Raw genomic sequence first — 12,704 nt, 5'->3', positions numbered from 1 at the left:
CAAATCTGACAATTATCATTTACGCATGGCGCACAGATGATATGAATTACGCGTAAAAGCTGCATTTATTCTATACCATTTTAGTATTCCATTTGATATTTTATTGGCACATATTAAATGTAGTGCCCAAGGTTCAGAGTTGTCAGACTGCTGCTCGGCCTGCTCGCGACAAGACATGATCAGGGGAGATAGGACACGTACAGTGGAATGTGAAAGGGTTGCAGCACCATCTCCTGGTTATTTGTAAAGTTTACAGTCACAGTAGTGTTCCTTGGGGTCGTCTTGTACCAGGGGGCTCAATTCAATCAAACCCCCATTACAGACGAATGTTCGATTTTTTCTCTCCATGATCAAAGCACACGGGTTTGGGTAGAAATGATACTATAAGCCTGAGAGTTCACAAAAGAAAACCGAAAACGTTTTTTTTGGCTCCATTAGCAGCTTTAGGATTAGAGTTAGATGACAAGGCACAAACCATTTAAAGGGCAACTCCGCCACTTTTCAATCTCATATTCATTATCTCCAGCGACAAGCCAGGCCTATGTGGAAACAGCACGTTTCTTTGATCTGTGGTTCAAAAGAGAAAGAAAAATAGTGATTTTCAAAACCTGCAATGAGTTTCTAGCCAGAAGGAGGGTATTTTCTTGCTCCCCACATCACCACGAATCTCCCAGTGTTTGAAAATCACCGTTTTTAAACTTTTGATGAAGTCATCGATATAACTTTTTCATGTTATATATGTTTTCTAGAAAAAGTAGAAATGTGTCGTTTTCACATGTGTAGAAAGTGGTTTGGTGCTGAAGATAAAGAATCTGAGTTTGAAAAGTGTCGGAATTGCCCTTTAAACTATGAAGTTTAATCAACAAAGGTCAGTTTTGGCCAAATAATCTAAATGGATATCAGAAACACAATGGTGACAGACACGTGACAACAACATTTTGCAGACTTTCCCCCCAGAATCACCCTGGTCAATAAAATGGTCAATCACTGTTTGATTAATTTGGCCATTATTTGTTATAAACCTTGAAGACCATTTTACGTTATCCAAGTAAACTTTGTACAACAATAATAACAGTACTGTGTTATTACATCCTACTCTATGTTTATAAACACATCACAAAACCTGAAGCGGAATTGTGTTCTGCTGCACAAATCGTATTGCCTACTCATTGCCAACTCAGCGGAATGATGCAGGACCACCAACTACAAACACGACGACCAAACCCTACATAACCCAGAATGCATACTGCAGCGCGTACGTCATTTCTTAATGTTCAGGGTAAATGATTTGTGTAGGTATGGGGGTGTGGAAGAACTGTTATTCTTACTGACACCAGCAGGCTTGGGGCTACAGTCTGTCCAGTGAAGACAGTAGCGTCTCAACACAACGAAGACAGCTAATTGCATTATCGAATTGAAAATATTGCTAATAGGCGCCCGCCCGATAGAACGGCGCGCATGCAGCTTTCATGAAGGAGGATGGAGATAGAGGACAGGACGAATGGGTTCGATTACCCAGAGAGAAACAATACGAAGTCCGTTAACGGTACGTGCCGTCGGTGCTATCCTTGTTCCAATTCTATTGGGAATGGATAGTGGTTGTAAACATCAGCATTGCATTTGACTACAGTAGTACAGGCTTCCTAGTCTAAAGGCTACATTTTGATGAAGTTTATTATTTTTTGTATCAGGTTTTATGCACGCGAATCTATTCATGTGGAAAAAAACATTTACAGTCATTGGGAAAACACAAACATGCATATCCATTTCTTTACATTCTTGATACATTGTTATACAATTATTGTAACATAGTTAATAATGCTGTTTATAGGCTACTTAATATTTTACTTATTCTAAGTGGGGTTTGATGAGGTGAAAAAAATACTGTAGCCCACCTTGTGCATGGGCTGTCAATTGCCTTTCAAAATGTGTCTTATCTATGGGAATAATCTGATCATGTGGGCTCCCTGCCAAATTTATTTAGTTTGTCAGTGTTGATTCTTGCATATTTCACACTGTGATTGGTTTGAGTGTCGTTTGTTGAGAACCAAGGTAGGAATGTTTTTATTTGGACGTGAGAAGTCAGTGGTATTTTGGAGATCGTAAAAGGTGAACTTTTGAACTTGGAGAAAGAACGCCCTTAAGCTATTAGATTTAGTCCCAAAATCCTATGTTGGCCACCACAATACATGGAAATTGAAATGTTTTGTGGTGGAGAGAGCAAAAGCATTGCGTTTTAACTATTAAATGAATCCAATTGATTGGAATGACTACTTGGCAAAACATCTTAGATCTGTTATTAGACCACTTCTCGGAAGAGCGATAGACAGGCTATGCGGCATTGTTTTAAATCTAAAAAATATATTTATTTCGAGGCTATTAAAGAGTAGCTATAGACCTATATTGTTTGATACATTTTGGTGAGAAGATTGCATCCATAATTGCACCACGTGTGACTGTCGTACATGTTGGGGACACAATTCACTCTTCCTTATAAAGCTATACATCATACATTTGGTTATATTTAGTTTAATAATGATTTCTCTCATGCACATTTATTTGACAAATTACAAATATCGACGCGTTATTTCAGGGGAGGGACATTACTGTCTCATCCATGCACCAGGGCCATGTATCGTGCCCCCGTGTGGGTGTGAATATTTATTGTCATTTCAAGGATTAAAATTCCTTACGCATTGACGAGGAATAGTAATTGAAAATGATTGATCGAAGTTAAAGTTTATATCACAGTGGACCGTCAACTAATATATGAATCATATTTTGGCAAGCATAAGGCCACTGTGCATTAATTAATGGTTTAGCCGAATGCATGTTAAACCGAGTACTTGAGATTCAATCAGTGACATTTCTATAAGATTTTGATCTTTTTTTGTGTGCAAACATTTCAATGACAAATAAGGGAAAAAAGCTCATTTAGGGCGGGTTCTGTGGCACTTTGATTTACATAAATGTACAAATGTTAAATTTAAGGATTTAACTTTATTATAAGACAAGTTATAATATGTTATTAGAACTTGTGCTTATAAAATGATCATAAACATTATTACATAGTTTGAAGTCAAACAAAGTTGCTCATTTAAATAAAATTAAGAAAATACAAGTTTAAGGCATGTTATTTGTGTTCATTTGATTAGGCATAGGCCTTTACCTCATAATAAATACACTAGTAATATAAATACATGTACATTTTTACAAGTGATTTACAAATAGTTAATTGGTTAATGGTTAATTCACTTTTTAATTAACTATGGTTAATTCACTTTTTAATTAACTATGGTTAATTCATTTTTTAATTATGCAAATGTCAAACACACATTTAACTAAGTATATCATATACTTTGAAAAGAGAAGTATAAAAAAGGTGTCCAAAAATACATAGATTTTCCTGACATGTTCCTGTAGAATAGTTTGTCCTCCCCTCACATAGTTATTAAGATGTTTGGTTTCCTCATCAGAGTATTTGAAATGACCCTAAAGGAATCTCACATTTGATGTTATTTTACTTTAAAGACATACATGTGTGTTTTCAGAGAAATTACATGTTATATTCCAGGAACATTTTCCTCTCAAATGAAAATAGAGAAAAGGAAATACTTTTGAGATACTATTCAGTTGCATACATTACCCATGATCATAATTACTATGAATAATCAGAAGGTGAATTCACCAATTTGTAAGTCGCTCTGGATAAGAGCGTCTGCTAAATGACTTAAATGTAAATGTAAATGTAAATAATAATTACTATGAATACTTTTCAAGATTGTTTTGAAGACCTAATTTTGTAATTCCCTCTCATTTTTCATTGACAATTTCACACTAACACAATATTAGCCTACTATCCAGTATAGAGCTACAGTGCTTTCAGAGAGTTATTCATGCCCCTTGACCTTTACCACATCTTGTTGTGTTACAGCCTGAATTTGTCACTGGCCTATACACAATATCCCATAAGGTCATTATGTTTTTCGACATTTTTACAAATTAATTAAAAATGAAAAGCTGAAAAGTCTTGAGTCAAGTCTTCAACCCCTTTGTTATGGAAAGCCTTAATACGTTCAGGAGTAAAAATGTGCCTAACAAGTCACATAAAAAGCTGCATGGACTCACTCTGTGTGCAATAATAATGTTTAACATGATTTTAGAATGACTAGCTCGTCTCGGTACCCCACACATACAATTTTATGTAAGGCCCCTTAGTCTATCAGTCAATTTCAAACACAGATTCAACCACAAAGACAAAGGGTCTTTTCCAATGCCTCAAAAAGAAAGGCACTTAAAGGAAGGAAACCGCTCAGGGATTACACCATGAGGCCAATGGTGACTTTAAAACCGTTACATAGTTTAATGGCTGTGATAGGAGAAAACTGTGGATGGATCAACAATATTGTAGTTACTACACAATACTAAACTAATTGACAGAGTGAAAAGACAGAAGCCTGTACAGAATACAAATGTCCCAAAAACATGCATCCTGCCTGCAACAAGGCACTAAAGTAATACTGCAAAAAAATGTGACAAAGCAATTCACTTTTTGTCCTGAATACAAAGAGTTATGTTTGGGGCAAATCCAATAAAACACATTACTGAGAACCACGCTCTATATTTTCAAGCATAGTGGTGGCTGCATCATGTTATGGATATGGTTGTTTTTCAGGATAAAAAGAAACGGAATGGAACTAAGCACAGGCAAAATTATATAGTAAAACCTGGCTCAGTCTGCTTTTCACCAGACACAAGGAGATTAATTCACCTTTCACCAGGACAATAACCTAAAACAGAAGGCCAAATCTACACTGGAGTTGCTTACTAAGAAGACAAAGAATGTTCCTGAGTGGCCGTGTTACAGTTTGTTTTAACTTAAATCTACTTGAAAATCTATGGTAAGACCTGAAAATGGTTGTCTAGCAATGATCAACAACCAATTTGACAGAGCTTGAATCATTTTGAAAAGAATAATGGGCAAATGTTGCACAATCAAGATGTGGGAAGCACTTAGAGACTTACTCAGAAAGACTCACAGCTGTAATCGCTGCCAAAGGTGCTTCTACAAAGTATTGACTCATGGGTGAGAATACTTATTTGAATTAGATATTTCTGTATTTAATTTTCAATAAAATAGCAACTTTTTCCAAAAACATGTTTTCACTTTGTCATTATGGGGTATTGTGTGTATCGATGTTGTTTTTTAATCCATTTAGAATTCAGGCTGTAACAAAACAAAATGTGGAATAACTCAAATGGTATGAATACTTCCTGAAGGCACTGTATGTCAGGTCCTCACTGTGCTGGCTATGCTGCACCTCTTAATTATAGTGTATATCCCTCTGGTCAAGAACCCTGTTGCACAAAAGGCTATATTACAGTACTACCAGTCACCACTGACATGAAGTAAAGCATGTCAAAATCTACTTATTTACTGCTTATCTAATAGCTTGGCTTATCTCTAAATTCATTCCATGAGAAACTCAATTTCCATTGATCTGTATTGACCATGTGTCAGGACTTCTACTTTTGCCTCTAATCAATGGAACAGGTCTGTTTTAATGGAATTGTCTTCACATTAAGTTAAATAGGAAAATATGTTTGTGTGGATCTGTTGTGTTTTAGCCTCAGGGTGGTGAGAGAGCCTGGTAGCTTTTTTCTGATGCAGTGAAAGAGAGTGCTTTGTCAGCCCTCCACTGTGGTAGAGGCCGGGGGTGGGGGGCAAGGGACCATGCGGCTTTCTTTTCTCTGGGGGTCAAGCTGTGTTGTGGGTGGAGATGGAGGAAGGGCAGGATACAATCCCTGTGGTGCTGCTGAATGATGATTAAAGAGTACAGTAGAGGAGGTGGGGTAGCAGAGAGGGGGAGAGGGGCACAGCAGGCAGATGTGATCCATCAGTCCTTTTTATCAGAGATTTTTAACTCGACTCCAATATCTTAACTTCATCTCCAATCTCCCAATCTATGTCAACGCCACCATCACAAGACACAAAACGCTGAAACTCCCTCTCCCTTTTAGTTTATGTCATTAAACAATATATTTAGCTATGTGTCAATATCAAGAAGTGCTCGATTAAGAAATGACTCAGATTAAGACTAATTAGAATGAGAAATACAGAAATCTGAAAAAATATATGTTTAGGGCAGAATTATAGTAAAGGAATGACAGAGTGTGTTAAATTCTTTGGTACAATGGAATAAAACAAAAGGATTGAAGTAATTAGAGAAACAGATCTTTATGAAAATAATGGGCATAATGGGCATTTGCTCTAAGGGAGATCAGCAACGTCAGTGCTTTATTACACTGTTAAATGAGATTTATGTGATATACTATGTAGTAGATTATTTTAGAAGACACAATACACATTTAAAGTATATTTGTGCATAAATGTGAGCAATCTACCTTCTAAAATGAACAAACACCACCATACATCTTTTCAGCAAGTTTTGAGATTTTACTGATATTTTACAAATATCTAGAAATATATTTTTTGTTTCAGTATTATACAATACTGATCATGATATGAACATCACAATCTGTTGATTCTTCACTGTCTTTAAAGTGGATGCTTTGGCAGGAGATAGCCAAACAATGACAGTGACCCAATGATGACCATGTACCGCCTCAGCAGAGCTGTTAGGAAGGACACAGTGTAATGCTGCTCTCTTGGGTGCTCCTCCTGGCCCTGGGCACTGACAGTAGTGCCGTTACCAGGCAACACATTCCTCTGGTCATCTCTGTAATGCAGAGTGCAGAGAATAGGTCCACATGCATCAACCAGCAGTCCTCATGTATCAACACCACACACTAGTCAATGCAATACACGTACCATACTGAAATCACAGGACACACCATAGTTTGAATATGTCAATCACAGGACACAATCAAGTATCATTCTGCGTGATCTGTATCTGTATTGTGGTCAACACACTGGAAAGCTAATTTATTTGCACCTGTGGGCAGGTACAGTACTTGAATTTATGGAGATGGAGATATTAAGAGATGAAGCAAGATGGCGAATTTCAGGAAAACTCTACCGAAGTTCTATCAATACATTGACTGTACTACTCGCGCTGCTAACACACTCGACCACTTCTACTCCTTTTTCCGGAATGCCTAGAAGGCCCTCTCCCGCTCTCCATTCGGCAAAAAAAGATCATGACTCAATTTTGCTCATACCTTCCTATAGGCAGAAACTCAAACAGGAAGTACCTGTGCTAAGGTCTATTCAATGCTGGTTTGACCAATTGGAATCCTTGCTTCAAGATTGTTTTGATTACGCGGATTGGGATATGTTCCAGGTAGCCTCTGAGAAAACCATCGACATATACACTGACACGGTGACTGAGTTCATCAGGAAGTGTATAGCGAATGTTGTTCCCACTTTGACTATTAAAACCTACCCAAATCAGAAACCGTGGATAGATGGCAGCATTTGCGCAAAACTGAAAATGCGAACCACCGCATTTAACCATGGCAAGGTGACTGGGAATATGGTTGAATACTTACAGTGTAGTTATTCCGGCAGGTAGCTTAGTGGTTAGACTGTTGGACTAGTAACCAAAAGGTTGCAAGATTGAATCCCCGAGCTAACAAGGTAAAAATATGTTGTTCTGCCCCTGAACAAGGCAGTTAACCCACTGTTCCTAGGCCGTCATTGAAAATAAGAATGAGTTATTAACTGACTTGCCTAGTTAAATAAAGGTTAAAAATATACAGTATATATATATATAAATTCAAAATAATTCAGTGCCATCGACGCGGCCTGCTCTCAAGGACTCTGGGCTCTTGTTCTCCGTGGCTGACGTAAGACATTTAAACAGGCAGTTTACTTTGGGCACGCTTTTCATCCGGATTTCAACATACCCTACCCCACAGAGGTTTTAAGGATCATATCACCTCTACCTTACCTGACATCCTAGACCCACTTCAACTTGTATATTGTCCCAATAGAACCACAGACGATGCAATCGCCATCACACTGCACACTGCGCTATCCCATCTGGACAAGAGGAATGCTTATGTAAGAATGCTGTTCATTGAATATAGCTCAGCCTTCAACATCATAGTACCCTCCAAGCTCATCAGTATACTCGGGGCTCATCAGTAAACTCGGGCCCCCGCCCTGTGCAACTGGGTCCTGGACTTCCTGACGGGCCGGCACCAAGTGGTGAAGGTAGGAAACAACACCTCCACTTCGCTGATCCTCAACACAGGTGCCGCACAAGGGTGCGTGCTCAGCACCCTCTTCTACTCCCTGTTCACCCATGATTGTGTGGCCACACATGCCTCCAACTCAAACATCAAGTTTGCAGATGACACGGGAGTTGTAGGCCTGATTACCAACAATGGTGAAACAGCCTACAGGGAGGAGGTGAAGCGTGTGGTGCCAGGAAAATAACATTTCTCTCAACGTCAACAAAACAAAGGAGCTGATCGTGGACTTCAGGAAAAAGCAGAGAGAGCACGCCCCTATCCACGGTGGGACCGTAGTGGAGAAGATGAAAAGTTTCAAGTTCCTCTGCCTACACTTCACCGTCGATCTGAAATGGTCCACCCATACAGACAGTGTGGTGAAGAAGGCATAACAAGCTCTCTTCAACCTCAGGAGGCTGAAGAAATTCGGCTTGGCACCTAAGACCCTCACAAACCTTTACAAATTGAGAGCATCCTGTTGGGCTGTATCACCGCTTGGTACAGTTACTGCACTGCCTGCAACCTCCCAACGCATCACCTGGGGGCACACTGCCTGCCCTCCAGGACACCTACAGCACCCGATGTCACAGGAAGGCCAAAAAGATCATCAAGGAGATAAACCACCTGAGCCACAGCCTGTTCACCCCGCTAACATCCAGAAGGCATGGTCAGTAGAGGTGCATCAAAGCTGGGACCGAGAGACTGAAAAACAGCTTATTTCTCAAGGCCATCAGACTGTTAATTAGCCATCACTAGCCAGCTACCACCCGGTTACTCAACCCTGCTCCTTAGAAGCTGCTGCCCTATATTCATAGACATGGAATCACTGGTCATTTTAATAATGGAACACTAGTCATTTCAATAATGTTCACATACTGCCTTACCCATTTCATATGTATATACTGCATTCTATTCTTCTATATTTTAGTCAATGCCACTCCTTGTTTGGGGCTCATGAGTGGCGCAGTGGTCTAAGCACAGCATCTCAGTGCTAGAGTTGTCACTACAGACCCTGGTTCAGTTCCAGGCTGTATCACAACTGTCCGTGATTGGGAGTCCCATAGGGCGGCACACAAATGGCACAGCGTTGTTAGGGTTTGGCCAGGCTAGGACTTCATCATAAATAAGAATTTCTTCATACCTGACTTTCCTAGTTATAACATTGATTTTTTCTATATTTCTTAACTCCATTATTTTACTTTAGATTTGTGTGTATTGTGAATTGTTAGATGTTACTGCACTGTTGGAGCTGGTAATACAAGCATTTCGCTACACCTTCAATAACATCTGCTAAATATGTGTATGTGACCAGTCAAATTTGATTTGATTTGATCTTGAGGCAATAATGACCAAGTCTCTGGTGACCCCAAAACAACCCAGGAAAGTATTTACAACCTCCACTTGAGCCATGAGCTAGAGGAGAGCCACTGAGCCGGTCAGGGGGAATAACGAGGCAGGTTACTGGCAGGCGGACAGAGATGTTTTGTTCATTCATCCAGCGAGCAGCCCAACAGAAAACAAAGCAGAACCCTTAGGGGATGGACAGGGAACTAACAGCTGGTATTGAGATGCAGGGGGGCTGATGTGGGGTGTCATAAAGGCTTTTCAGGGAGGAGGCAGTACAGTAAGTACATCAAGGCAGTTGGTACAGTGACACCGCAGATGCGTGAGTCTAGGGGCAGGCTTTTGTCAGGGCTCTGTGATATTCAACACGTTGGCCAGCCAGGAGTCATAAACGTCTTCAATTTGAGTTTGAATTTGAGTGAAGGATGAGTTTACAGGGAGCTGTAAAACACTGAACTTGGTATGTAGAGTAGGGATGCCTTTCCTGTGGATCTCACAATCAGAGCCAGAGTAATGCTACAGGAGACAGAGTTGTTACTGGCGATGAAAGAGCAGCTTCCCCTGACTGATACATTTATTCCTATTAGCCCCTCAAACTAAGTGCAATCAACAATAGAGTAGTGACGGATGTTTGATATAAATCTGTTGATGAAGATACACTACCGTTCAAAAGTTTGGGGTCAGGCAACAGATACATGAATCTGTTGCCTGAACCATCTGCACTGATTTAGGACAGCACAGTATATTACTGTCTCGGACGCCACAGTCATTTCACAATCAACAGCAAAGACACACAGTCACATTCCCAATGACTGTTTTAGCAGGAATCTGTTAACAATCTGGACTTTCTAAACTTTCATCCTCAGCTCTCCTCATAATTTCACAATCCCCACACACTATTCTACAGTACATGGTTGGCCAGTGGAGAAGCCTGGAGGACTCAGAGAGGCCCAAAAGAAAGATCAAGAAGATAGCATGTTCCTTATAGTGTCACATGGTTGATCCCATAACTTCTATCTTAGTTGTTGGCACCCATGTAATAAGATGGTTATTATCAGATGCCTCTGAGCCATCAGTGTGTGCGTGTGTGTGTGTGGTTGTGTGTGTGTGTGTGTGTGTGTGTGTGTGTGTGTGTGTGTGTGTGTATTTCGCTATCCAGCCCAGCGCGTGGTAGTAAAACTCTGACCCCTGTTATGATGAAAGGGAAGTTGATCCTTTGAGCGTGTCGGTCGACCAGCACTGAATGACCCCCCCCCCAAGATCTTCTGTGGCCCTGACCAGGGCTTGACCTGAGAGCTGAGCTGAATGGGCTGGCAGGATTATGGCAGATAAAGACATACACTCAGCACTTTCAACTAAATCACCTTCTCTAACAACATACATGGCTAGAGGACAGAAAAATGCATGTTGAAATGAGCTCGCACTGCTTTTGGGGGGACATTTTTATTCCAGTAATATAGTTTTTAGATTCTCATATCCACTGAAGACTGCATTTCATGGTAATGGGTTGTGTAGCTTCTAATTTGTGTCTTAGCCCCAATATCTGACTCCTACTTTAATAATAATATATGCCATTTAGCAGACACTTTTATCCATTGTGACTTACAGTCATGTGTACATACATTTCACATATGGGTGGTTCCAGGAATCAAACACACTACCCTGGCGTTACTAGCACCTTGCTCTACCAACTGAGCTACAAAGGTTACTGAACTTTAGTATCCATCTTAGACTGAGAGCTTGACTTAGTGGAGGATGCTGCTCTGAACTTGAGTCCCTGTTGGAGAGAGTGAGCCGTCCATCCAAGAGTAGCCCTGAGGGAGCAGAGGGGAGGACAGAGTAGACATTGTGCTGTGTGGTGTTACATACAGGGGTCAAAGGTCAGGTGTTGAGGTCATAGGAATGACCGCAGCGCAGCCTGTGGATCTAACACGAGTTCCTCCACAATCTGTCACATATATCCACTGTGTTCTGGTGAATGGTCTTAGCCTCTTTGTGGTGTTGGAGATGAAGGTGAGGGTGCTATCTGGCTCTATGCCAAGTCCACGGTGAAGGGTTGTGTTGTGACTCCCTGAGGAGAAGGCAGAAATAAGTGCTTATGAGGGGGCATAGTAATTTGGGGATCCGTTGTAGTCTCAGACTAAGTGTTGGGTAGCACTCCTCGTAGATTTTGTAAGCACTATAGTGGCAGCAGGGTAGCCTAGTGGTTAGAGCGTTGGACTAGTAACCGGAAAGTTGCAAGTTCAAACCCACGAGCTGACAAGGTACAAATCTGTCGTTCTGCCCCTAAACTACTATTCCTAGGCCGTCATTGAAAATAAGAATTTGTTCTTAACTGACTTGCCTATAAAAATAAATTGTAACAGCCCCAGTCAAGTAACAATGACCCACTTCAGCCAAATTACCCTCTGTGACCCACCCCAGCTTGGGAAGCACTGACCCTCTTAATTTAATGTCATGTAATACAGACTGAGACTACTAATATCAGGTAACAGTGTATCATGCTACCCATCTGCTTCTTCAAGGCTTTCTACAGCAGGGAGCTGAGGGCAAACTGAAACTCTCCTTAAAGACATGCTTCACTGTCTCTAGGAACAGGATGAATTGAACACTGCATACAGGCTATTGGTCTGTGACACTACACATAGCAGGTGATTCATTTGCATGTGTTATGTAGTAGAAACAAAGATCTATCTGTGGTTGCTTCCTCCCATCAATATCCTGTCACTGTTGTCTGACAGATATCACATTCAGCTTGAGGAAGGTCATTTGTTAGAAACTCAAGACATTTTACTGTACAAAGGGAAATATTTATTCTCCACCCCTTTCTGGCATTCCAAGTTGGCCATGTAACTAAAGCACACAACTGTTTGTAAAATAGGAATGAAATTAGGTTAAATTGTAATACATCATAAAATATTTATATATATATATTCTACCAAATTCAACTTAAAATCTACCAATTGTAATTCCACTACACTATATTTGACAGAATTGAAGTCTAATTTTAGTAGAAGGTATCTGTTTTTCATGTAAGCCTCACTTCTGTTCTAGCTCAGGAATGTGATCTGTGGGGAGGCTGTCACTAGCCTGGTATAACCTAACATACTATAGCATGTATACTAGGCCAGTGACAGCCTCCCCACAGAGTGAGGCTAACA

General features: G+C 40.3%; 1 protein-coding gene across 1 annotated transcript in view; it reads left to right on the top strand.

The window, feature by feature from the left end:
• The first annotated feature begins 1,479 nt into the window (after positions 1 to 1,479).
• The window catches only part of LOC135539583 (nuclear receptor subfamily 6 group A member 1-A-like), a 118,313-nt gene continuing 107,088 nt past the window's right edge, over positions 1,480 to 12,704 (top strand). The window contains exon 1 of the mRNA XM_064965548.1: positions 1,480 to 1,546. Within this exon, the coding sequence (XP_064821620.1) occupies positions 1,480 to 1,546 (67 nt within the window). The remainder of the gene's footprint in view (positions 1,547 to 12,704) is intronic.

Source organism: Oncorhynchus masou, chromosome 1 (assembly GCF_036934945.1).
Source record: "Oncorhynchus masou masou isolate Uvic2021 chromosome 1, UVic_Omas_1.1, whole genome shotgun sequence".
NCBI classification, from domain to species: domain Eukaryota; kingdom Metazoa; phylum Chordata; class Actinopteri; order Salmoniformes; family Salmonidae; genus Oncorhynchus; species Oncorhynchus masou.
This window is presented reverse-complemented; position numbering and strand designations above follow the sequence as displayed.